The sequence below is a fragment of the Dermatophagoides pteronyssinus genome, unplaced genomic scaffold (assembly GCF_027571235.1).
Source record: "Dermatophagoides pteronyssinus isolate colony J.1.1.1.1 unplaced genomic scaffold, Derpt_VIB-CSIC_2022.12 sq0001, whole genome shotgun sequence".
Lineage (NCBI taxonomy): Eukaryota > Metazoa > Arthropoda > Arachnida > Sarcoptiformes > Pyroglyphidae > Dermatophagoides > Dermatophagoides pteronyssinus.
In genome coordinates this window covers 572,571-598,894 of record NW_027461525.1, presented here as the reverse complement: position 1 = coordinate 598,894, position 26,324 = coordinate 572,571, and the positions used below count along the sequence as shown (strand labels likewise).

Sequence of the window (26,324 nt, the reverse complement as noted above, 5' to 3'; positions counted from 1 at the left end):
TCATCATCATCATGGTCATTGTGGTTGAATCGCATGGAAATCGATCAATCAATCGGTGGAGGCACGCCAAAAAATGAAAATTTTTGTTATTTTTTTTTCATTCAAAATTTTATGAAATTCAAATCAAAAAACCAAAAAATTTTCAATGAAATTTTCCGCCATATGACTTGATTTACAATCTTGATGAATTTTTTGTTTTTTGTTTTAAATGACTTTCCTTGAATTTGAACTTAAACATCCACAACAAAATGACAAACATTATTATTACACATAGACAGACATTATTGGCGACGACAAGAAGCTCGAATTTCATTGCAAGCAAGCAAAGTCTTTTTTTCCAAAGAAACATCATAATTTTTTTTCCACCTTTTTTTTCCAAGCAAACTTTGTTTGTATAAGCAAATTCGTTTCGTCAATCGAAACAAATTTTTCTTCTTAAAAATTTGATCAAAAAACAACAACAACATTTACATTACAAATTACCAAAAAGGAACCAAAATTTATGGCCAGAAATCAACCGAAAAAACCACGGCCCAAAACGATGATCATCATTGACGAATCAAATCAGCATGAAGTAACGACATCGACAACGAAAAAACAAACAAAAACAAAAACAAAAACAAAAACAAAATAGCCGAAAAATGATGATGATGATGATGGAAACAAATATTTGAAGAGAAAAATCACATAACTACAAATCACGATTTGTAAATGTGCATTCTGTGTCTTTTTTTGATCAAGAAGATTTTTTTTCCAACAAAAACGAAAGAAAAACAAATAAAGAAAAAAAAATAACATCATAAAATGGCTAAAGAAGTTTGCATATTATGCAACAAAAACAAAAACGAAACGAAAAAAGATTTATATTAACAGCCAACGGGCAATGATTCTGAATCCAAATCATCATTGATCACCAATTTTCTTTCTCTTTCTTTCTCTCTCTGTATATGACCATAGCCAAATGACCATTTAAAAAAAAAAGATTAATAGGTTTTTTTTTTCGAATGAATGACAGATGAATCTGAAGATTTTTTTTTCTGATTGATAATCACCAGAATGATGATGAACAGATGATGGTTTGATTTTTTTTTGCGGTGGAAGAATTAGCTTTTTGGATGTGATAATTATTTCTACCTGGAAAACAATAATGGGAAAATTTTCCTAGCTTTCCCCAGAAAGTTTTTTTCTCATCCTTTTTTTTCAATTGCGAAAAAAAATACAATAACCGAGTGTCCAACAAACTGACCAACCAACCTTTTTGATCGGATTTTTTGATAATGATAATAAATTATATATTTATGTGACAAACAACAACAAACCATCAGGAAAAAAAACAAAAAGGTGACAACAATAATCATCATGATCATCATCAAGATGGCGATGAATGTGAAAATAAATAGATTCCGGTCATTGTAATTACTGTTTAAGCTTGTGATGGACATTTAAAATTCAAAATTCTCATCAAATTTGTGAGATTTTCAGTTTTTCTTCTGAAGTTTCTAGTCACCATTTTCTTCCTTCGTTCATTAATGATGAGAAAATTAAGAATTTCCTTGAAAAAATTTAGCTAGATTTTTTTTTTGACCAAAAAAAACCATAGTTGAATTCTGTTTAGTTTCACAAAGAATTTGGTGGCCATTTTTTTCTTCTCTTATCGAAACATGAATCGCTTGCTTAACCATGGAACCGTTTTTTCCTATCACCAATTCAATGTTATGTTAGGTTTTTTTTTGATTATTGTTCATTGGGCATATCCAATAAAACGTCAACAAATGACCGATACAAATCCCTTGTGTGTTTTGAAAATGAAAATAAGCCTGGTTATTTTATCCAATCATCATCATCATCTATGATGAAACCCGAAGAAGAAAAAAACGGTTAAAATCGATTTCAAAAACAAAAAAAAAATTGATGGATCCTATTCACAAATCCTCCTTCTTATCCTCTTTCAAAAAAAAATCCCCAAATGAACAGTTAAGGTTAAGTCGTGCGAATCCAAAAATGCGTTTTTTTCACTGTTTCTGGTCATTTCATTTTATCCAAGTAGGGAAAATAACACCGGTTTAGACAAAGTAAGCCAGGAAAAAAAAATGTTTGACCAAACAAGAATCGATCTCCACCCTGTAAATGTGTGTGTTTAAAATAATCAATGAGAGAATTGCTTGTAAATCGAAAATCAATATAGGGAAATAAATTAAATAATAAAAAACAACGAGGAAAACCAAGTGAAGAAACAAAAAAAAAATTTTATTATCGTTTTGGAGCCAAAAATGTATCAACAACCACCAACGCATACGGATAATATTATCATGTATTTTACTCTCGGGTACTGTATTCGGAAAATCCCTTCAGTTTTTTCAGTTTTTTATTAAAGCCAAAATGTAATAATATGAAAACAAAACAGGGAGAGAGTGGGGTTGAGAAAAAATGATCAAATTAAAATGATTCATTCATATAATATTGGTTTAGCTGGCTGTTTGTATTTTATTTTTACATTCAAAATCTATAGATTTTTTTTGAGATACGAATGGATCGTCCCGTAAGTTTTCTAGTCCAGAAACGATGAAAATAAAAAATTTAGCTGAAAAAAAGCTAAAAAATCACTGAGAGTGAATGATGTTTTTTTGGATTTTCGTGTTTGATCAGTGATGATCAACCAAGCAGAAACAACCTTACAGAAATGTATTTGTTTTGTTTTTTTGGCCATCTAAACTTGAAGTGTTGATGACGACGACTATGTTGGTGAATTTTAAATTTTTGTTTGGTTTTTGCTTTTCACACTAGCAACAAAAACAACGAAAATGAACATCTCCTCCTGGATCTTTTCTTGGTCGAAAAATGTAATAATGGTGATCATCAAACTGATTCTGAATCCACCGCCACCACTGGAATATGATTTACCACCAATGGTGAAAAAAATGAAATGAAAAATCCAGTCACAGTTGTAATTTTGAAACAAAAAAAATTCAAACAAAATAAAATGGATTTCATGATGAACTTACTTCTAGCTCTCTTAACACACCACACAGGCGTTAAGATAAACTATGAGAATAATTTATTATGGAAAACAAAACTTAACCCAAAAAAACAATAATGTGTTTTTGGTTTATTGGAAATGAGAATTTTTTTTCAAAATTAAAAATTGGGATTCTTTTAACGATTCTTTAGTGTCCAAATGGTTGTCCTTGGTTTTTATTCTTGTTGCCAGAGAAAGAGAGAGAAAAAATGAAAACTTTTATTTTTTCAGTTTTGTTGTTGTTGTTGACATTGTAACAAGCAAAATTCTTTAGTTCTTGGTTCTTTAGCATCATTGTCGTCGTTGCTCTAAATCCAAAGAACATGAAAACTTTTTCTGTTCAATTCTGCATTCTGTATGATACTTTTGATCGTATTAAAACTTGAAAGAGAAATATTCGCTGTTTGCTTAGCCATTTTCTCATTGTGATTCCAGAAAAAAAAACTTTTCATTTTAAAGAAAAATATTTCATAGAAAAAAACCGTTTTTTCTTCAATGTAATTTCAGATTTGACAAATTTTCTTTGGAAACAGATTTTTTTCGCAAATCACATCATCCATAATATCGATTATCGTCGTTGTTGTTGTTGTTGTTCCAGTTTCAGTTTGTTTCTTCCAAAAAAAAAAAAAAAAAAAAATCAGAATCATTTGTCATCCGCGATATTATCATCGTGATGATGGAAAAAAACTGATGATAATGATGATTAGAGAAAGAATTCACCAACAAAACAAAACAACAACAATGAAAATCAGTCAACCATCACCATCAGTTTTTTTTCGTCGTCGTCAACGAATTTAACAACATTTTTTGTGTTTCGCTTTGTTTTGTTTGCAGTCAATTAAATTTTCATTCGATAAACAAAACCAAAAAACAAATGAAATAACAAGATAATGTCATCATCATTGTTTCATTCATTCATTCAAAACCCGAAAATGAAATTACCAGAAAAATTTATCATCACAAAAAAAACAGAGCAGCAGCAGCATCAAGCGAAAAAAATTATTCTTTTTACTGGTTTCTGGAACCATAGAATTTTTGGTCAAAACACACACACACAAGTTTGACAGACAGAATGATAATATTCTATTGCTGGTTGATAAAAATGATGATCATTGGCCTGGACAATGGCGAGTCTAAATAGTATTTTTTTTCTTCTTTTGCATCTCTGATAAACAACCAACCATTTGCTGATATTATCCAACTGACCAACCAGCCAAACCAAAAACACATGATGACATTTATTGTTGAATAAAACACACACACAGACTATTTATATTGATTATGTCAAAATGAAAATGAAAAGCTTTGAATAATAATAATCCCAAAGCAAAAAAAAAAACCAACCGCAATGATAATATCAACATTAACGAAGAAGAAATTTTTTTTGTGGTCAATTTGCTGTTAACACATGCAAGCAAACAGTGTATTTCCCAGTAATGATCATTATCGTTTTTTTTCATGTTGGTTTTCCATTTTTTTGAATCCGAAACTAAATTTTAAAATATTTATTGGAATTCCACATTTGGTAATGATCATCATCATCTGAATGTTTGGCAAAATTGACAATTTTTATGATTATTACAGTTTGGAGGGGAAAAAATCTCATAAGATATTCGACTTATAAGACTTTAGATTCATTTTGAAAAAAAACAAAAATTTTTCAAACGAAATTTTGTTTTTTAGATAAAAATTATCGACGAAAATTAGATAAATTAACTAATAATCATGAACGGGAAAAAAACAAGCAACGAAAATAGAAGAAAAAATTTTTAATTAAAGCATCAACCATCGAAATATAATGATTTTGAGGAAACGAAATTTTGGGGGGTTAAAAAAACTATTCAGGTTAACTCGGGTTATAGACACGCACACACATTCAGGGAATCCATAAAGAATTGGAAAAAAAATTCATGAAGTTTTTGTTGTTTGTTAATTTTCAAGCTAAAATATGTTTGTGTTTTTTTTGTTGTTGTTGTTTGTTGTTTTGTATGTTTTTCAATATTGATAATAATGTTGTTGAAGTAATTTCTGTAATGATGTTAATATTTGATAAAATTTTTTAAATGGTGAACGTTGACATTGTGATTGACGGAATGTTTCATCACAATCAGCCCAACCAAGACCACGTAACATTGCCATTGTATTATTATCATCACTTGCAACATTTAATTGTTCAACAGCTAAACGAATATAAGTAGCAACACGTGGCCAATAGCTATTAATTTTTTCACCAATTTCACACATAGCACGTGATTTACATTCTTCTTCACGTATATCCAATAATTTAAATGAACGTTCTGGTACTGATCGTATTGAATTGGAAATTGTATCATAATCAATATTATGTAATGATTCTAAATCAATAAATGATATTTTTGCATTCGGATCAATTTGCCATGGTGCAATCAATGAACTTGTATAAATAAATCCCGAAACCAAAAATGAAATCATTTTTATAGCACCATATACAATGATACTTGGTATGAATGTTATCGGATCGATCATACCATTCATACCGAAACCATTTTCTTTTGCCAGTTTTTGTGCTGCTTGATACATTTCATTTGTTTGTGTTGTAAATTTTGTAACCATATTCATCATATTGATAGCCGAATTAATGGGTGATTCTTGTTGCTGCTGAAATTGCTGCTGATATTGTTGTTGTTGTTGCTGTTTTGGTTGTGAAAATTGTTGTTGTTGTCGTTGTTGACGTGGTTGTCTGACTGATGGAATCGAATTCTGTATTGGAATTTTTTCATCATCAACATCCACTACTACCGGTTCATCATTTGTTGTAACAATTTCATCGGATACACAGAAATTCGTCGTCAACGAGACGATCAAAAAAGTTGAAAACACTATTGAAAATTTCATTTTTTTTTCGATCAGAAACAAATTCACCTATCAATGACAATGGTAAACAATGAAATGATCAACCAAATAAGTTTTGTTCATTGATTTTAAATAAAAACTTTTAGGTATCGAATCAGAATCAGCAGGAATCAGATGACCAACCCGAATAAACTATTTGGTTAGTTTAGTTAGTTAAATCAGTTCAGTTCAGTTCAGTTAGTTAGACACACACCTCTTCAAAAAATTTGGACCTAGCTTGATAGCCAGATAAAAGAGCAAAGATAAGACAATTGGAGCCGAATAGAAACATTTTTTTTTGTGTGGGAAAAAAATCCTTTCAAAAAACGAAGAAAAAAAATGATTCTTGATCGATGGTCAAGACCTTATTGACCATCGATCAATGGCGTTGTCAAAGTGTGTGTATGTGACATGTTTTATGGCTCGTTTTTTTCTGGATCAATCGAATTGCCAATCAATAAAAAAAAATGTTTTATGGCTACCTGCGGTTTTTTTTCAAAAAAAAAAATTTCAATTTGACCAATGATAAGACAAAAATAGGTATTTTTATTTAGCAAAAGAAGAAAATATTACAAATATTTTGGATACAAAAAACAAAAAAAGAAAAAAAGTCTGTGTTGATGGTGTTCAAATGTTCAAAATTGAAAATTTTCTTATTTATCAAGTTTGATCTGGGAAATGTTTATTTATATTGTTGCTGTTGCTGTTGAAATTCAAAATTTTGACCATAAAAATTTGGCGGAACAAATTGAAATTGTGGAACAAAATTTGGATGACAATAACCACCGTTAGGTGGTATTCCATTTGTAGAATTATTTCGATGTTGTTGTTGTTGATGATTATAACAATATTGATTTTGCAGTGGATGTTGTTGTCGTTGTTGCTGCTGTTGTTGTTTAACATTTTGTTTATTTACTTCAAATATTGATTCATAACAAAAAATTATTGATTTAATTTCATCAATTGAATATGTACGATTTGATGAATTATAACGAATATTATGTATTAATGAATCAAATTCTGCGGGCAATTTAGATAAAAATAATTCCATTGTAATATTTTGATCAAAACGTATACCATACATATGAAGATGTTCGATCATAGTAAAAAATTGTGTACAATATTCACGACTTTTACCCATTTGACATTTCAATCGTATAAATGTTATTAATGTTGATTTAGAACGTTCAAAATATTCATTTAATTTAAGCCATAAATTTTTTGCACTTCTTTCCGATTGAAATTGTTGTTGTAATTCACTACATAGATATTTATAAATGAATAATAATGCTTCGGCATTTATTTCCGATGGTAATGTTGAATCTTCTTGTTCAGCCCATAAAATTTTATCAAAATTTTTTTCCAATAATTTTGCTATCATTATATAACGCCAATGATTATAATTGAAATAATTTAAAATTGGAATTTTTTCATTTGCATAACGATTGTTTGTTGATTGATCCATGATTGATGGATTGATTTGATTGATAAAACTTGACGACAAAAATGAATGAATTTATAATCGATCGACATGCGATATCATTATTTTTTTTCTTCTGATTAATTGAGCAAACAAATTCGAATCACGCATGTTTGATTCGAAAAAAATGAACATTTTTTTTGTTGAACAATATTTTGCTACAATTCATAAACTACGTTATATGTGTTTTTCCTTTTTGACTTCCAATTTATTCGGAATTTCGGAAATATGATTTGATTATAATCAAATTTATTTATTAATAACCGATATTAATTGAAAAGTTTTCAAATTCCAAATGAACGGTTAAGTACGGTACGGATATTCGAAATTTTCTTAGCTATAAAATTAATCATCACTATTCTCCGGTAAAGAATATTTCTTATTTTTCTTGTTTCATTAGGTAGCAAACGAACTAATGTCATGGCAACATGGCCAACATTGTTTATTTGGTATTATTGAATACAATGTTTGGTCGGGAAAATGGTGGAATGGAAGAAAATATCCTGTAAATCACTATGGTAACATATTCGAATGGCATGAATGAATTTCATGATATTTTTGGTATGGGTTTTTTGTGCAATTCCAACAACAACAACAACAACCCACCAAAAACAACAATAATAATAAATGAAAGACCTTGTCTTTTGGCAATCTAAATGATAACAAACAAACAAACAACAACAAATCGTATATCTCATTCTTGAATCAACTTTGGATTCTCAAAACTAAACAAACAACAGAATTCGGGTCAACAAAAACATAACATAAATGTTTGACATCATCATAATCAAATGTTTTCATCGATGCCATTATATCCGAGACATAATCATAATAATATCCGTAAAAAACGACTGAAGATATCATCATTATCATCATCAGATCAGTTCGAGTCAATTTAGAAATTGTCCACAAAGTGTGAAAATAGCATCTCATTCATTTTTTTTGTTGGTCTGAATAAAATGTCCAAATATTTATCATGATGTTGATGATACAACAATAACAACAACAAGAAAAAGAAAAATTCAGATAAAAGAACCAAGTGACAGTGATGATTGCTGATGAAAACAAAACATAATAATAATTCTATCCATAATCCTAATAGCCATACAAGAAGAATCATATTGAAAGAATTGTCAATATTACCAACCGATTTAGATACTGAAGGTATTTAACTGATGTTTTGACATGTTTTTTTGTCGTTTTCTTCCTTACTAGCGATTTTTTTTTAGTGATAACATTCATTATCTTAGTTAGCAATTCTTAGTTAGAATGTCATTTTTTTCGATTTATGTTATTTGATATGTGTCATGTTTTGTTTGTTTGTTTGTTTGTATTGCCAAAAAATATAGATGTAATATTTTATGCCAAATTAATTGGAATCGATCCAATATCCGAACCGGAATTATTGTGGATAGCAAAAGCTGGATTGCTTTCATCATTACCATTCAATTGGATTGCAGTGTACGTGATTAACTTTTGTAATTTTTTCTTCTATGGCTGTTTTTGGTTATTATGAATCACCCAATTCTCTATTGATTGATTAATCTTGTTTCAATTTTTTTTCTTCTTTAATCATTTCTATATTCTCCCCCTTCCCTATCCAATCTAATGATATTCTTCTTCTATTAGTGAAGATCGAAAAGGTCGACTTTATTATTACGATCAAAAAAATCAAAAATCTAGCTGGGAACATCCAACCGATTCATATTATCGTCAATTGGTTATACGATATCGAAATTTATATTCGGATATTCAGGCTATTTCCAACAGCAATAATCGTACATCAACATCATTATCATCATCATTGGCTACAACTATAGCTGATCCATCTTTTAGCCAAAACAATAACCATAATCAGAATCAGAATCAAAACGATCGAACAATCAGTATTAGCAGTGGAATTGTTACATCGAATTCAAACGAATCATCATCATCATCATCATCAATTTTAAATGTGAATCATCAAATCATCAATTCATTTGACAACGTAATGAATGATTTTGCCATCAATAATGACCATCATTTTAGTTCGCCTTCAATTGCTAATTTGCATTTTTTCGATGACGATGATGATGATGAAAATGCAGAAGCTGACAAACAACAACAAACCAACTCTAACCGTATGTATTTTATTGATGAAAATCAAACAAAAACCAAAACAAACGTACAACATACGTATTTAAGTTCATCATGATGATAATGATGATCAGCCAGTAAGAAGAAACCTCGAAAACTACAAGTTTTTTAACCAACCAAGTTAACCAAGTTGCCACCGTTTCATCTTTAGCCAACCAAAAAATGACCACCACCCGTAATTTTGAATGCTATGGTGGTCAGTGAAACTATACAAGTTCAACGATTGCCTTACGGCTATTTTGATGGTCATCTTTGATCATCATCATCATCATCAGACTTGCCTTCATAACAAAATGATCAATTTTTTCTCCATTTAGGTCTCTCTTTCTTGGCTGTATCAAATGTCATTTGAAATGAAAATAGAGGAATGAAAACACACACACACGCTAATTGCTTTGATCATTTGGAAAAACTTTCAAAAAAAAAAATTTAAATTTCAACTTTTTTTCCAATGTTTAATGGTTCATCATCATAAGCAGAAAAAACGAACGAAAAAAATCAACCAACTGATCATTATCGTTGGTTTACCACTAATTTGATTTTTTTTTCTCGTTGATCATTTCGTTCAAAAGAAAAAAAATGTCCTTACCCAAAATCAGCATAAACAATGTCTCCATCGATTCGTGATGATGATCGATCGATTTTGATTGCGATCGATGGAACCGATCACGGATTGATTGATTGGCTTTTAGCTATTTAGATTTTTATTTTGTCTGTTTGTTTGTTTTTACATTTTCCAATTTCTACTTTTTTTTCTCCTTTTAAATCCTTTTTTTCATTAATAATTACCTCTTTTTTTTGGTTTGAAAATATAGAAACAACAAATGCGGATAAATATCGACCATCGATGGACGATAACGATGACAATGACGATAATCCTGAAAAATCTAAATCATCATCATCATCATTAGAATCGGTTGCAATTGAAATTGAAAATTTTGATGATGAATTGATTGAAGAAATTGATGATAATGATAATGATGTTGAAGAAATTGTTGAAATTATCGATAGTATCGATAGTATTGAAGAAGAAATTGTCGAAGTAACTGATGATGATAATCATAAAAATCAACATTCAGATAATGATGATGATGATGGTGAAGATGATGAAAGTATAGCTTCATTAAAAGCCGTTGTTTTAATGAAAAAATCAACAAATAACAATGAAAAAGATTTACAAACAACAACAACAACAATAGCTACTATCGAAACACCAACAACAACGACAAACAAAGGTAATTTTGAATTGATTTCTTTTGTTTGTTTGTTTGATTCTTTTATTTTATTCAAAAAGTAAAACAAAAGCAAGAAAAGTTTTTTTGATTGAGATTTACGGCTTCGAATAGCAAAAATAGCTTCGAAATTGGAATCTTAATTTAATGGAAAAAGAAAGAAAATTTAAATTACTTGAAACTGATCCATTTTCATGCATGATGATGATGATGATAATGATATGGCAGCGGCAATATTGAAGATTTCATTTCATTTCATTGAGTCTTATTTCGGGTATCAATTTCAACCATCATTATTTTTTTCCAGTGAATATCGTAAAAGACAAACAAAAAAAATCCAAAAGTCTTATTGTTTTTCTTTTCAGTTGTTTGTTTTGGTAAAGGTATTTTTCAAAATCATTTTCTTCAATGCACTATAGATCGAGATAGTTTTTCGGCTATCACATTTGAAAAGATTTCGAAACCCCTTTGTTTTTTTTCTGAATGTGAAATGCGTTGTTTTCATCGTCATCATCATCATCATTTGTAATTGTCTCGTAAATCTTAATTATGTTCAAGCAAAAAAATAGAGATGCTAAAAGCTTATCGAATGTTGAAAGTTTTTTTTATTCTTCTTTCACTTTTTGATTTCAAACATTAAATTCTTCTTTTTTTCCTTGAACTGATATTTATGGCTGTTACACTTTTGTTTTCGTTTTTCCTTGCGAACAAAAGTTTCGGATGCTAATTTTTTTTACCGATAACAAAAACTAGAAGAGAATGAGAAAAAGGGAATAAAAAATTTCTAATTTGAAACGAAAAAAAAACATTATCTGTGCCCGAATCGAAATTCTAGCCAAAGAAAAAAATCGTTCATTCGACCATCAAACAAGACCTTGTACAAAATATATAAATCCTTGCTATATAAATTCTTGATTTGATTCTTGCCTTGATGGGTTTTTTCTGCAAACATCATTTACCGTTCATTTTCAGTAACAAAATGTTTTTTTTTGGCCAATTAGCCAAACATTACCTAACACTTTTTACTGGCCTGTTATTATATTGGTTTTTTTTGGATGTGTTTTTTTTACACAAAACACACACCAAAAAAACTAATGACCAAATTGGAATGAAACGAAACAAAAATCTGTTTGTAATTAACACCCATCAAGGGAGACTTACTCTCCATAGAATAAATAGATAGCAGCAATCTAATAAAATAGTAAAGAAGAAAAAGATTTTCTCATTTTGAAAATTATTGGTTTGTTTCGGTTCTGAATGAATGGAATCCCCTTCAACGAAACAAATTAAAACAAAAATAACAACAACAACTATTACAGATGATGATGAGCTTTATGTTTTCCAGGGAAAAAAATACCATGTAATAACAACAACCAATGTTGACCAGAACAAAAAAAAAAGTGGTTCCAAAATAATAACCATCATCATCATCATCATCATTGGATTGTTCTCATTGGGATCATCATTTAGTTTTGCAACAGCCAAAAAAAAAAAAAAAAAAATATTAACCGATTTGATTCGGCCTTTTCTCAATCGTTTTCATATGTGTGTTTGCAGAAGAATTGAGAGTTTGCTGTTTGCGTGTAGATTTTCAAAATATCATCATGGTTTGTTCCAACAAACCAATGTTGATGATTATAATAATAATAAGTTAATAGCGAAAAAATAATTGACATTCTTAGCCGACAAGAAGTAACCAGAAAAACAAAAAACGAAAATCTCCACTTTTCTTTGTCATTTTGGTTATTCCACCATATAAACCGCCATTACCATTACCACTTATAAACATAGATCATAATTTATTTATATATAAAAATCTCATTCATTCATTTAAACATTCTCTTGGGTTCGTTCATTCTAATTTAGTTATCATTTTTTTTTATTCATTATGAAATTTCATAAGTATAAACGAAACTAAACTAAGAAGAAAAAAAGATTCAGGCCATTTCATATAAATGAAATGAAATATTACCAATTACTAACATCCTGTAGGAAAAAAACATTTGGTATCATTTTACCATTATATTCATTTCATTTGATTCCAATGTGTGCTTTTTTTTTCCAATGGATGATTCTAATTGAATTTCCATTATGATCATTTCATCTATATAAAATGTTTATGATACATATTTTTGCAAAAATGATCACCTCAGTGTGTTCAATGTGTAATCAATCACAAATATTTTTTTTTTGTTTTTGTTTTTAAAGAGAAATTCTTTGGCTATCCCTCGAGTTCCATTAAAAAAGATGATTCTTGTTTTTTTTTTTTGGTTGTTGGGCTTTTTTTATTTTTGATTTCTTTTGGTTATTGTAACTTTTATTTTTTCTTGTTTTTGAAATCTATAAAGATTCGAAAGAAGACCAAGATGATGATGATGATATAATCTTTAGCGATTTGATGGAAAATTTGATACACACAGAGAGAAATAATTTAGGCTTTTTTAACTTTTTTTGACTATTTTTGTTGAAATAGCTTGATCATGTGACACAATTTTCAAAATTTCACTCAAAAGTCGTCTGTTGAAACCAATCGAATACAAAATTTGTTGAAATAGCGAAAAAAATCATTAAAAATTGAAAAATTTTCTAAGTCAAAACCAAAAATTGAAAAATTTTCTAAGTCAAAACCAAAAATTGAAAAATTTTCTAAGTCAAAACCAAAAATTGAAAAATTTTCTAAGTCAAAACCAAAAATTGAAAAATTTTCTAAGTCAAAACCAAAAATTGAAAAATTTTCTAAGTCAAAACCAAAAATTGAAAAATTTTCTAAGTCAAAACCAAAAATTGAAAAATTTTCTAAGTCAAAACCAAAAATTGAAAAATTTTCTAAGTCAAAACCAAAAATTGAAAAATTTTCTAAGTCAAAACCAAAAATTGAAAATTTTTCTAAGTCAAAACCAAAATTGAAAATTTTTCTAAGTCAAAACCAAAATTGAAAAATTTTTTTAAGTCGAAAGCCAAAATTGAAAAATTCCCTTAAGTCGAAGCCAAAATTGAAAAATTTTCTAAGTCGAAAGCCAAAATTGAAAAATTCCCTTAAGTCGAAGCCGAAATTGAAAAATTTTCTGTCGAAGTCGAACTTTAAAAATTTTTTATGTTAAAATCAGACTTTGAAAAATTTTCCAAGTCTAAAGCCAAAATTGAAAAATTCCCTTAAGTCGAAGCCGAAATCTGAAAAATTTTCAGTCGAAGTCGAACTTTAAAATTTTTTTCAAAATCGGACTTAGAAAAATTTTTAAGTTGAAATCAAAAATTGAAAAATTTTCTAAGTCGAAATTGGACTTTGAAAAATTCTTGAAATTGAAATCGGACTTAGAAAAAATTTTTTAGTCAAAACCAAAAATTAAAAAATTTTTAAGTCGAAATCAAAATTTGAAAAATTTTCTAAGTCAAAATCGGCCTTTGAAAAATTCTTGAAATTGAAATCGGACTTAGAAAAAATTTTTTAGTCAAAACCAAAAATTAAAAAATTTCTAAGTCGAAAGCCAAAATTTGAAAAATTTTCTAAGTCAAAATCGGCCTTTGAAAAATTTCCAATATGAAAGGAGAAATCATTTAGGTGATAATTCACCAACAATATTATATCTTAACAGTTTATTCCTGTTTAGTTAGATCGAATTTTGGTTGGGTTTTTTTTAAAAAATTGGTTTACGTTTATGGAAATTTCAATCATAATGGAAAATGTGTTGGTCACGGGTTCGAATCCTCGCAGCGCCTTAATAAAAAATATATGTAAATCAGGTATTTTCAATTGAGAATTAATTGACTTTAAAAGAACCAAAGGGTAAAAAAACAAAACAGTTCAATAAAAGAATCAAAAAAAAAAAAAAAAAAAAAACATTGGGAAAAAAGAATCAAAAAAAAAGAATCGAAAAAAAAAGAATCGAAAAAAAAAGAATCGAAAAAAAAATCAAAAAAAAAAATTTTTTTCGCTCGTTTCTTTTTCTTTTTAAAAAATTTAAAATCAGTGCCATCTGTCGATGAAAAAAAGGACTGAGTTTTCGCAAAGGGTTGTCCTTAAAGACTATAACCGAAATTTTTTCCCTCTGTGCAGGAAGATGTATTCAATGAAAGTAATGACCGTACAGGGAATTATCAACAACAACAAAAACATGAACAACGACAACAACTACGACCTCAATCAGCTCGATCATCATCTAAAATAACAATCACAGCAAAAACATCAATAAATGAAATTCTGTTGAATCAGCAACCAAACGAATTATTATCAACAACAACAACAATACAGAAAACCGATAACATCAGCAACAATCGTAAAACACGTAACAACAATACACCATCATCATCATCATCATTGTTGGAAGCTGTATTTGAAGAGGATGATGATGATGATGATGAAGAAAATGATGGTGGTGGTGGTGGACAATCACCATATGAACAAAAAAAATGGTTAGTGTTTGTCATAATTCTAATTCCAATATTTTGCCAAAAAAACCACAATTTTTTTTTGCACAGCAGCAGATTCGATTCCGTAAAAATTCAGTATCTTTACATTAATAGCAAAAGTTATACCGTTTGGAGCACGAACAAGGGGGGGGTGTTAAAGAAAAATAGTTATTAATTATTACAATTAATCTTTATTAAACTTGGAAGAAAAAAAAAAGTTGTTTAGTTTTTGCTCTACATATAGAATTTGAAGCTAGTTTAGTTTTACATACACATTTGATAATAATAATAATAATTTTTTTTAACAGTGTATTTTTTACGAACGTTCCACGTTTTAATATCCTATTCTTTTGCTAATGTTGGATAATAAATTGCATTTTTTTTCTACTTTATTTTTCTTTTTTTCGTTGGCGTAAACCAGGAGAAGAAGAACACGAAGGAGAAGAATCTCATTCCAACGATAATAACAGTGAAATCAAAACTGATGATCAAATGAGTCAAATGGGATTCATCATCATCAAGCCAACAGTAACAAACAGTGAAAATAGTCAAAAATATTTGAATGAAAAACTAAAAGATACTGATATTAAACCAGCCACTATGGCAATATTATTAGATAATGTTGAACGGCAACAAATTAATGATGGAAATCAATCATTGAATGGCAGAAATGAAATGAACAAAAATCCTAACGACGACGACGAACATCAAGATGATTCCGTTGTCGATGACGACAAAGTTTTCGAAGTTGATAATGATGATTATGAAGAAGAATTTGAATCAGAATCAAATTCCATTGAACAAAATGAATTGAAAAACAATAACATTAATGATTTGATACAAAAATCATTTGATAATGAATTTCAACAACGTTTTCAAACAATTACTGAACAAATGCAAATGGATATTGTAAATTTACGTGAAAATCTTCGACATGAATTGAATGAAAGTGAAAAATTATTAAAAAAACAAATAACTAATGAAATTCTTTTGGTAAATGATCGAATCGATAGGATTCATATACAAACAAATAATAAACAGGAAAAATTATCCGGAAAAATCGATGATCTTAATTTGTCAATCACGACGATTCAAAAACAACAACAACAACAAACGAATATAGTTGAAGAAATTGGTAACAAAATATTCACAACTAAAGTAAATTCCATACGAAATGAAGTGGATGAAAATTTGAATGAAAAATTACAACGAATCAGTATGAATTTAGATCGAACAATAACGAATGAAATTGAAAAAGTTTCCGAAAATATTGAAACAAAATTGCTGACTAAACAGGAACAAATGTTACGAAAAGAATTATCATTACAAATATCTGAATCAATGAAACAATATGAAAATCAAATGAATCATAGATTATCATTGGATCGAATACGAAATGAATTTCGTCCATTTATTGATCAATGTCGATTAATGTCCGATGAAAATCAAAAAAGTATTGAATCATTACGATCAATGATTGAACAGGATAGAAATTTTGCTCAAAAAAACTTTCAACGAATCGATATGAATTTGACACGATTATTGGAAAAAGATAAGGAAAATTCTAATATGACTGCATTGATGAATCGATCCGAATCGGCGTCCGATTGCCATCAGCAACAACAACAACAAATACGTGATATGATCACTGAAGAAAGAGAATCATTAATGAAAAGATTGAATGAATTGGATACGAAAATTGAATCATTTATGCAACAAATTGATTCAAAATTGAATCGATTCGAAACAACAACAACAACAACAATTCAAGGTAATTCTATGTCTAAAGAAACGAATCCTAATAATGTTTATCATAATTATAATAATGATGATCATCATCATTTGAGAACATTTCCAATAACAAAGTGTGAACAAAATTCTAATTCCAAACTAAAAAAATACCATAATAATAATGATCATTTGGCTCATCAAGATGATAATGATGAAGCGATTTCGCTCGATAATAATGCTGCTACCAATATTGATTCAAAACAAATTCCAGTAACTAATGATAATAATGGAACATTAGTTCGATCATTGAATAAAAATGAAACTAATGAAAAACATTTACAGCTAATAGAACAGTGTAACAATTTGAAAAATTTTTTACAAGAATTTTATGTGAAAAATACTGATGATGGTGATGATGATAAAAAGATGATAAAACCACCGGCCAAATTCAACATGGCTAGAAAAATGAAAACAAAAAACTACAATGAACGACGACAACAACAACGATCTAATTTGGAATTTAAACCAAAATATCGGTAAGTTTTTTTTTTAAAAAATGATTGATTATTAGATTTGGGCAAATTTTTTTTTTCAATTTTGTTTTTTATCATTCAGATCAATGTCCAATTCAAACTCATCATTACAGTTATCGTCTTCGTCATCAACTGCATCAACATCATCAAAAGGTCACGATCATCATCATCGTCGATATCGACATAGACAGGGTAGAGATTTCATCGATACTTATATACTTCCAAATGAATTGATGATGAATCATCATCATCATCATCGTTCAAATTTACCAAAGAAATTTGATTTAAATTATAAAAATCAAAATCAAAATAAACAAGCACAACATCGTGTTCGTATGCAAACAAATTCATTGATTTCATTGATCAAACAGACAACTAATCAATTAAAACAAGAATTGAATAATTTGGATATGCTTGGTGATCGGTCTGATGATGTTGATTTGCATACCTTGATGGCAGGCAGATCATCAGTCAATCATCATCATGATAATGATGATTTGTGGTTGCCATTATCATCATCATTAAATGGCAAAACAAATCGAAACATCAATGATGATTTGTTTAAATTTACCGCAAGGGATGATCAACAACAACAAAAAAATCATGATGATCAAATGCTAATGTTACGTATGAAATCGATTCGTAATTCAGTCAATGATCGATTGATGAAAATTTCAACAGCTATTGAACAGCAAAAAATTACACAAATTTAAAAAAAAAAACATCAAGAAGAAGAAGAAAGAAAATGAAAAAAACAACATTCAATCTAATTGCTTTTTTCAGTGATTTTGAAATTCCAATGCAAAATATTCTTAACAAATCGAAAAATGACCAGATTCTTTTTGACTATCAGTGTGGAAAATTTATTTAATTTACACAAAGCAAGCAAACACATCCCCCCACCATCCATGTCTGTAGTCAATTAAAATTCTTTTTGAATTTCTAAATGAATGAATTCATTCATGGTGAAGACAGCAAATGATGGTAAAAGCAAACATATCTTTTGGAAATTGTGTCAGCGATTTCTGGATACTTTTATCCATTTCCAAAGTGAGGAAACAGGGGTAATTTAAACTATGCAAACATTTACCGAATACGAAATGTTTTTCTTAATGCATTCGAATGAAATGAAAGGAATGAATGAATGAATGAATGACAACAACAACGAAAAACAAGTAAAGAAGAAAAAAAAATCTAATTAAAAAACCGCCTGGGTCCGTCTTGGTTAAGCCAAGAAGAAGATGCAGAAACTTTTTCGAAATATTTTTGAAAAGGAATACCATTGGAAAAAATCTACGTTCAAAAAAAAAGAAAAGAAAATATTCTGGATTCTTCAAAGTAAAAAAAATGAAGATAAACTTTTCATTTCTCATTTCGTTCCAACACATTTTATATTTTATTTTTTTTTCTGTTTTTGTGATAAATTTCTAGTCATTTATTATACGGTTATGTCTATTAAAAGTAAAAAAAAAAAAAATGTTTTCAAGAACAACATTTTTTTTTCTTCAGTCTTTTGAGATTTGAGAAACAAAGCAACAAAAAAAAAAAATGTTTCTATATATGAGCTGCCATGTGTACATGATTCATTTTTAGAAACATATTCTTTTCTTCCATTTCTTTATTCGTAAAATGAAAAGTTTAATTAATTTTAAGTAAAAGTAAATAAAAAGTTTCTTATCCCAAGATTTCTCTTCGTTCATTCATTCTGAGTGTTTTTTTTCAAAAAAACTTTTTGAAAAAAACATTACATCAACACTGCCATCTAATGAATCATTTTAAAACTAAATGTTTTAGTTTTCATCACTAGATGGCAAACATGTCAAGATTTTCAAATTCAACAAGGAAGAAAAAAAAATTTCATAATTTTAATTAATTTTTTTTAAAAAATCCTAAATTATTAATTCTCTTTTAAAATCACATATTAGCTGTAACACTAATGGATGATTGAATATCGGAAACAGTATTATCGCAAACAGATGTTGTATCGGCAAATTCGTCAACAGAAATGGATGAATTTGAATCAACAATATGATCGACAATTTTTTGTCGACAATAATGACCAAGTTGTGTACATTTTTGACATAAATGTTGTGGATGTTCTTTACTTTGATCACTAACATCCAAACCATCCGGTTTATCCAATGGACGCTAGATTGAAATACAAAAAAAAATGAGAATTTTGTGTTCAAATCAATAAATTCTAAGACAAAACCAACCTGTTTATGTGGATATACCATTATACGACAACAAACACACATTTGTCCACTATTTGCCCATGAATTACCGGACATCCATTTACGTTGACAAGATGGACATTTAAATTCACCAAAACAACGTTTTTTACCTTGATATGGTGTCAATCCTGTGTGTGTGTGTGTAAAAAAAAGTTTCGATAAAACAAATTATTATCATTGTTCGAATGTTAATTTTTTTACCATCAATTTTTCCGGTCAATGATGATAAATCAATTATTGGTGGTGGCTGTTGTTGGTTAGCAGTTGATTGTGTTGCCAATTCAGGTAATAAATTTGTTTGATTATGGTGGTGATGATGATGAGCATTCAAATGATGATTTGTTAATAATTTTGGATCAAATAATTGATCTAATGATATTGTCGATAAATCAACAATACCATGATGATGATGATGATGACCTGATGTTTGCTGTTGAAGTGATGATTGCTGTTGTTGTGTTGTTGCAATCGTTGACGGATAAAATGTTGTCGTTGATGGCAACGGAAATGTCTGAAGATTTGTGGATGGTGTTGTCGATGATGATGATGATCTTGATGATGATTCGGCTGTTGGTGATAGAAAAAATGTTGCTGGATTATATTGATGATGATGTGATGAAGCAGCAGCAGCTGCTGCTGCTAAAAAAGATGCTGTATGATCGTTAGATTGTGTTGATAAATATGGATGATGATGATGTATGCCCGGAACAATATGATTCATAAATGCCATATGTTGTTGTTGATTTGGATAGGATTGATGCTGAATTGATGTCGATGTCATAGGCATATAAGAATTAAATGTTGGATGTTGAAGATGAAGATTCGGTTGAGGATAATTCAAATTGACATTTGAATTCTGATCCTCAGTGGTAATATTCATATCTGAATGATTAATAAAGCCGATTAACTAGATGAAAATCTTTTCAATTTGATGGCCAAAACAAAGAAAAAAAATGAAGTTTTTTTATAATATCACAGACAATTTAAAATGTCAAATAAACTAACTGCTCAAATCAAAATGCTGAACATTATAATCATCAAAGACAAAATTTTCAACAAAAAAAACAATAAGTTTTGAAAATTTGAACAGACTAGTGAAATTACAAGTGAACAAAAAAAAAAATCAGTCAGAATTTAGCATAGACATCAAAATGAAATCAACAAGTTCAATTCTTTGTTGTCTGTCTGCCTGTTTCTCGGTAGAAAAAAAAATCTCGATTTTCATCATCATCATCATCATCGTAAAGAGCATCGTTGATGAATGATGAAACCTCGTGTGCGTTATTGTTGTTCAGCATAACACAACGATTATTATCCTTCACCATCATCATCACAACAATGATGATGATGATGATGATGAAAAAAATCTTTACTTAAGACATCCATTGAAAATACTACCAATCATATCAAGTAAAGTTACTTCGTGGATCTCTTCTTCTTTTTTTTTATTCGATTTCATTATATCCGTACCATATATAAAAGATGTTGAATCGAAAAAAAGTTTCTTTTCATTCAACTACCACCACCACCATCATCAAATGATTGTTGACGATATAATAGCCGTTGTTTTCTTTCGTTCATCAATGCAGAAGAAGAAGGATTCGTTTTCGTTTGCGGTTTTTTTTTGATGATGATGATATGATTGTCGATTGAAAAAGAAAAGAAAGTGAATGTTGAATTTAATGATGTAAAAAAGTCTCCCTTTTTTTTTTGCTAATGATTCGATAGAAGAAAAAACAAAATTCAAAACGTTATTATTGTATCGTTCATATTCAAAAATGATGATTACCTTTTCGAACAAATTGTTGACATTTTTAATGTTTATCATCATCAACAAATAGTTGATCCATGGATGATTTGTTTTTTGGTGTTTCAGACATTCTTTTCTTGGTTGAAAATCGTCATATGTTTTTTGGGTTGTTGGATTGTTCTTCGTAAAAAAATGCTATTTTTACCCAAAAGATGAAAAAAATGATTAATGATGTTGAAAAAGGAAAAAAAGTATGAATGTTTATTCGGCTAAACAAAATGAATGATGGATGAAAATCCAGTATGTAGAATCCTGTCAATCAATCAATCAATCAATCAATTTGATTTTGGAATTTCAAAGAAAAATAAAAGTTTATTTAATTAACATCATTAAAAATCATCCTTTCTTTTTGTAATTCTCGAATCTATAGATTTTTGTATTTGTTATTTATGATCATCTTTTTTTTGATTATAAATCTTTTTCCAATTTATTTGTAATTCACTTTTTGTTTTTAAAAAAAATTCTGAATTATGTTATTCATTCTCTCTCACTGTTGCTTTGTCAGTGTGGATGATTCTTTCGAAATTCAACAAGAAACTTGTTCAAAGTTTTTACTTTTTTTTTAATTGTCTTTTTTTTCATTATTTCATCCATAGCCAAAAAAGAAAATTTCAATTTCTTTCAAACAAAACGATGATGGTTTTTTTTTTCGGTTGTTGCATCAATAAAGATGTATGCGTGGTATCAGTTTCATCATTTAACAATCAAGTTAAAACAAGTGGGAGAGTGTGAGAGATAGAGCGAAATAAAAACACTATTATTAGCCATTCATTCATTTAAATCAAAATTCCTTTTTCCAATGTAGAACACACATTGAAAAAAAAATTTGTCATTCATGAATCAAGATCTTTTTCTGTTTTTTCTCCTCTTGATAATATCTTACATCAATCTTTGAATGATAAAATACAGAATCTATCTATCCGGATTCATTTTTTTTTCTTGGTTGTTTTGTTTGAATTCATCAGACACAATGCCTCGTCATTAAATTTGTCATTTACTTTTACTTTACACATATAAAAAACATTTGGCGGTAATGGCTGAATTGAATTGAATGAACAATTAGTTTAGTTTGCGTGGAAAAGTTGTTTTTTGTTGTTGTTGTTGCTTTATATTCATTTTTTTTTTTGCTGATGTTCATCAAATTCATTATATTCAAAAAAAAAACTTTTTATTGAAAGTGAAAAGCAATGGAGACAGAGAAAAAGAAAAAAATCCGGAAAATATTTGTTGAATTTTATTTCCTATTTTGCCTGAAAAATATATGTTGACAAATTAGTTTTTTTTTTTGATACAAAAAAAAAATCCTTACAAGCAAAGTTATCTGACACCTTTGTTGAGTGAGGTTAGGTTGATGACTATGGCTATGATTCATAGTTGAGTGAGGTTAGGTTGATGGCTATGACTATGATTCATAGTTGAGTGAGGTTAGGTTAGGTTTTTTTTTTTTTTTTTTTTTTTTTTTTTTTTTTTTTTTTTTCTTTTGTTTTCATATTCTCTCTCTTTGTGTATTCATTCATTTTCTATATTTAGATTTTTCAAAAGGAATTCTATTGTCTAATGAAATGAAAAAATATTTTTTGTTGCTTGTTCAGCAATTATAAAAAACAAACGGAAAATTCAAAAAAAAAAAATCAAAATTGTTTTCGCAAAAGATGGCGCTAAGTAATTGTTTTTGTTTTTGTTTATCATGTTTGACCAATAGATGGTGTTACATTGGATTGAAAAAAAATTCCTGGTTCGATATCAAATGATATATTCATCACAACAATTTGATGACAAAAAACAGACATTGCACACGTGTATTATTTTGGTTTTTTCTTCAGGTATCCAAATAAAAACACGATTCAATAGAATTATGAAAATTTTGGCCATTGTTAATTGAAAATCGAAGACAAAAAAAAAAACCTAACATGACGTGCTTTTTTCATCAATTTCTAACCATAAATAATCTGATTGCATTGTTAACGATTATAATCATAACAATCATATTTATTTCGATATTAATTCGTTTGACAACCGATAAATATCCAAGAATTTTGATTTATAAAGATGAAAGATTTTATTTGGATCCAATTTCTGGTGAACGTCATCCATTACCACAATTGGGAACAATATTCCTGAGTAAAAAACATTCGGTTACTTATCAAGATATTCAACCATCAACACATTATTTATCGGTAATTGTACCAGCTTATAATGAACAAAATCGATTACCGACAATGTTAGATGAAGCTATTGATTTTCTTGAACAAAAATCCTTTAAATATGAAATCATTGTTGTTGATGATGGAAGTCGTGATAAAACCACCCAGATAGCATTAGGTTATGTACAAAAATATGGAACGGAAAAAATTCGTGTCATAACATTGGTAAAAAATCGTGGAAAAGGTGGTGCAATTCGTATCGGTATTCTGGCTGCACGTGGTGAATATTGTCTTTTTGCCGATGCTGATGGTGCAACGAAATTTTCTGAATTTGAAAAATTAAATCAATTTATTCAAGAACGACGAAAATCATATAGCAAAAGTGAACTTATTAGTAAAGAAAAAAATTTTGGCAACGGATTCGATCCTAAAATGTTTCCAATTGCAATTGGATCACGTGCTCATCTCGAAGAAGAATCCATTGCACAACGATCATTATTTCGAACATTTTTAATGTGGGGTTTTCATTTTGTCGTATGGTTATTGACTGTGAAAACTGTACGCGATACACAATGTGGATTTAAATTGTTTCCACGTACCGTGGCGCAGATTTTATTCACACATACACACATTGAACGATGGGCTTTTGATGTTGAATTACTTTTATTGGCTGAACGTTTACAATTACCAATCGGTGAAATACCGGTAGAATGGACTGAAATTGAAGGATCAAAAATTGTACCGGTATTTTCATGGATACAAATGGGTATCGATGTTACATTAATATTTTGGAATTATACAATCGGTGCATATTGTTATCCAAAACAACCATATGAAAAAATTTATGGTATCATTATGCAACAGCCATTATTATGATTTAAAGACCAAGAAGAATGAATGAATGAAATTCTATCTTTAATCATCAATGATAATAACAAATAAAATTTATTTTTTTTTATTTATACAAACATTCTTAATTAGCTACTTCAATTTTTTCTAATCGTTTTGTTAGCCTATTTATATTTCGACGTTTTGATGATTGAATCAATTTATCAATATTGATAATTTCATCCGGATAGATTGCTAATCCAAATTGTTTCCAATATCGTTCGGGTAATCGTTGACAAAGTTCATTTCGTGTTAGCCAACTAAAATCTATAGAATTTTCAGCTTTTAATATTCGATTACCAAACGTTTTATCTTGAATTGCTGAATGTTTGCCTTCTTCATTAACATCTAGTTGACATTTGAATAAAAATATTCTTGCACCTTGTTTTTGTCGTTCATTAATTAATTGTCGTGGATATCGATAACTATAAAATGCCGATGGACAATTACCCAAAAATTTTACAATAACACTGGGAGATTTATCTTTTTTAGATGGAAAACAATTTTCCAATGCACGTTCGGCTGTTTGTCGTAATGATTTATCTTGGTCCGGTTGATATTGTTCCTGTGGAAAAAGCCAATGTTCATTTGATCCTAATTTTGTTTTGATCACCAAATAAAGATATTTATCCAATGATCTATCAATAGATTTTTCATTATTTGATAAATCAGCTTCTATAAAATTAAGAATAATGAAAATAGATTTTAAAAACGTTTCTGAAACATTTTTTTTCAAAACATACTTGTAACCGAGCTACCAAATTGAAATTGTTTCATTTCTTTGATCGAAGCTTCTTCAAAATCTTGTGCAGTTTGTTTTGCTGCTTCTTCTAAATCTTTTTCACTAACATTTACACCAGATGCTATACGTTCGGCACGACGTCTATCCAATGAAAAAAAATGACGATTTCAAAACAATTCTACACAAATACAGATAAATTGAAACTTACAAATTTTCAAAATGTCTCATTTCATGATCCGAATAAAGACTATTGGCAAGTTCAATTTTGTTGAACATATTCTGTGCTCGTTTTTCTAGCCAATTCAATTCGGGCACAATCAATGGACATCGTTGTAGACAGATACCAGCAAATAAATCCCATTGTGATGATGGATTATTATTGTTACTTGATATGGATCGATTAAAAATTTTTGGACAAAATCGATCGATTCGAATCAATCGAATTGATGAAACACGTTGTAAAGACATGATTTCAATTTCACCAAAAAAAAATTGGAATTTTATTTCGAATGGAAAAATTGGAAAAAAAATCAACACATGATTCGAAAACTATTTTTCCATAACTGTGTCGAACAAGTGAAAATAGACACTAATGGGAAAAAAAATTCTTGTCGTTCATTCGAAATTCATTTTTTTTCAATTTATGTCATAACGTTCGAAAATTGCCAAAAAAATAATCATTCTTTTAAAAAAAATGTTTATTTAAAACTCAAAAAAGCGAGGGTTATTTTGCTGTCGTTCATCAATCCAGAACGGAAAAAAAATTAGTGATCAACTATTCAGCGACAAAGTCACCTAAATTTATTCGCCAAAGTACCATAATACTCTTCATATGATGATGATGATGATAATCAAGGAATAATAATAAAAAGAAAAAAAAACAAGATGGAAAAAACTGAATTCGTGCCAAGAATCTTGCCTTACACCAGCACTGTTAAAAACTGTGACATAGAAAGAAAATATTCTTGTTCAATTCTTAATATTTCATCTTAATATTATTAAAAAAAAGGTTTCTTTTTAAAATCCTTGCAATGTCTGTGTAGGAAAAATTACACGATTCTTCGATGATTACCATCTTGATGATGTATCTTGTGATTCAA

The 26,324-nt window shown here is 28.8% G+C and overlaps 7 protein-coding genes across 8 annotated transcripts; 3 read left to right on the top strand and 4 right to left on the bottom strand.

Moving 5' to 3' along the window:
• Window positions 1-4,770: 4,770 nt before the first annotated feature.
• LOC113790294 (uncharacterized) lies at window positions 4,771-5,949 on the bottom strand. The gene has a single exon (XM_027339942.2). It carries the CDS (start codon window positions 5,888-5,890, stop codon window positions 5,012-5,014), a length of 879 nt encoding a protein of 292 aa, XP_027195743.2. The 5' UTR covers window positions 5,891-5,949; the 3' UTR covers window positions 4,771-5,011.
• A 438-nt stretch (window positions 5,950-6,387) lies between these two features.
• Window positions 6,388-7,447, bottom strand: LOC113790305 (uncharacterized). The gene has a single exon (XM_027339952.2). It carries the CDS (start codon window positions 7,350-7,352, stop codon window positions 6,570-6,572), a length of 783 nt encoding a protein of 260 aa, XP_027195753.2. The 5' UTR covers window positions 7,353-7,447; the 3' UTR covers window positions 6,388-6,569.
• A 134-nt stretch (window positions 7,448-7,581) lies between these two features.
• Window positions 7,582-23,251, top strand: LOC113790304 (uncharacterized). 2 transcript variants are annotated; one of them, XM_075822598.1, is made up of 8 exons: window positions 7,582-7,679; window positions 7,739-8,531; window positions 8,717-8,828; window positions 8,997-9,487; window positions 10,319-10,738; window positions 13,084-13,150; window positions 14,789-15,145; window positions 15,564-15,682. In XM_075822598.1, exons 2-8 carry the CDS (start codon window positions 8,426-8,428, stop codon window positions 15,604-15,606), a joined length of 1,596 nt encoding a protein of 531 aa, XP_075678713.1. In that variant the 5' UTR covers window positions 7,582-7,679; window positions 7,739-8,425; the 3' UTR covers window positions 15,607-15,682. The 2 variants fall into 2 exon arrangements, with proteins under 2 accessions (XP_075678713.1, XP_075678714.1); XM_075822599.1 differs by lacking the exons at window positions 13,084-13,150; window positions 14,789-15,145; window positions 15,564-15,682 and adding an exon at window positions 23,153-23,251.
• Window positions 15,635-18,353, top strand: LOC113790293 (uncharacterized). The gene is made up of 2 exons (XM_075822595.1): window positions 15,635-17,409; window positions 17,489-18,353. The coding sequence occupies exons 1-2, from the start codon at window positions 15,635-15,637 to the stop codon at window positions 18,117-18,119; spliced, it is 2,406 nt and encodes an 801-aa protein (XP_075678710.1). The 3' UTR covers window positions 18,120-18,353.
• On the bottom strand, window positions 19,301-21,266 carry LOC113790301 (uncharacterized). The gene is made up of 3 exons (XM_075820131.1): window positions 19,842-21,266; window positions 19,623-19,768; window positions 19,301-19,554 (listed from the first exon to the last, which is right to left on the bottom strand). Exons 1-3 carry the CDS (start codon window positions 20,518-20,520, stop codon window positions 19,321-19,323), a joined length of 1,059 nt encoding a protein of 352 aa, XP_075676246.1. The 5' UTR covers window positions 20,521-21,266; the 3' UTR covers window positions 19,301-19,320.
• On the top strand, window positions 23,224-24,562 carry wol (Dolichyl-phosphate beta-glucosyltransferase wollknaeuel). The gene has a single exon (XM_075822605.1). It carries the CDS (start codon window positions 23,361-23,363, stop codon window positions 24,468-24,470), a length of 1,110 nt encoding a protein of 369 aa, XP_075678720.1. The 5' UTR covers window positions 23,224-23,360; the 3' UTR covers window positions 24,471-24,562.
• Window positions 24,489-25,773, bottom strand: mRpL46 (mitochondrial ribosomal protein L46). Its single transcript, XM_027339949.2, has 3 exons — window positions 25,433-25,773; window positions 25,226-25,365; window positions 24,489-25,157 (listed from the first exon to the last, which is right to left on the bottom strand). Exons 1-3 carry the CDS (start codon window positions 25,690-25,692, stop codon window positions 24,568-24,570), a joined length of 990 nt encoding a protein of 329 aa, XP_027195750.2. The 5' UTR covers window positions 25,693-25,773; the 3' UTR covers window positions 24,489-24,567.
• Window positions 25,774-26,324: the final 551 nt, after the last annotated feature.

Coding starts and splice junctions, on each gene's coding strand:
- LOC113790305 (XM_027339952.2), bottom strand. CDS start 7,352: ATGGATCAATCAACAAACAATCGTTATGCAAATGAAAAAATTCCAATT.
- mRpL46 (XM_027339949.2), bottom strand. CDS start 25,692: ATGTCTTTACAACGTGTTTCATCAATTCGATTGATTCGAATCGATCGA. Junction 25,366..25,432: donor ATGAGACATTTTGAAAATTT/GTAAGTTTCAAT, acceptor TTCATTGGATAG/ACGTCGTGCCGAACGTATAG. Junction 25,158..25,225: donor ATTTGGTAGCTCGGTTACAA/GTATGTTTTGAA, acceptor TTAATTTTATAG/AAGCTGATTTATCAAATAAT.
- LOC113790293 (XM_075822595.1), top strand. CDS start 15,635: ATGAGTCAAATGGGATTCATCATCATCAAGCCAACAGTAACAAACAGT. Junction 17,410..17,488: donor GAATTTAAACCAAAATATCG/GTAAGTTTTTTT, acceptor TTTATCATTCAG/ATCAATGTCCAATTCAAACT.
- wol (XM_075822605.1), top strand. CDS start 23,361: ATGACGTGCTTTTTTCATCAATTTCTAACCATAAATAATCTGATTGCA.
- LOC113790301 (XM_075820131.1), bottom strand. CDS start 20,520: ATGAATATTACCACTGAGGATCAGAATTCAAATGTCAATTTGAATTAT. Junction 19,769..19,841: donor ATTGACCGGAAAAATTGATG/GTAAAAAAATTA, acceptor ACACACACACAG/GATTGACACCATATCAAGGT. Junction 19,555..19,622: donor TGGTATATCCACATAAACAG/GTTGGTTTTGTC, acceptor ATTTCAATCTAG/CGTCCATTGGATAAACCGGA.
- LOC113790304 (XM_075822598.1), top strand. CDS start 8,426: ATGAAAACAAAACATAATAATAATTCTATCCATAATCCTAATAGCCAT. Junction 8,829..8,996: donor CCATTCAATTGGATTGCAGT/GTACGTGATTAA, acceptor TTCTTCTATTAG/TGAAGATCGAAAAGGTCGAC. Junction 13,151..14,788: donor TTGATGGAAAATTTGATACA/CACAGAGAGAAA, acceptor TCCCTCTGTGCA/GGAAGATGTATTCAATGAAA.
- LOC113790294 (XM_027339942.2), bottom strand. CDS start 5,890: ATGAAATTTTCAATAGTGTTTTCAACTTTTTTGATCGTCTCGTTGACG.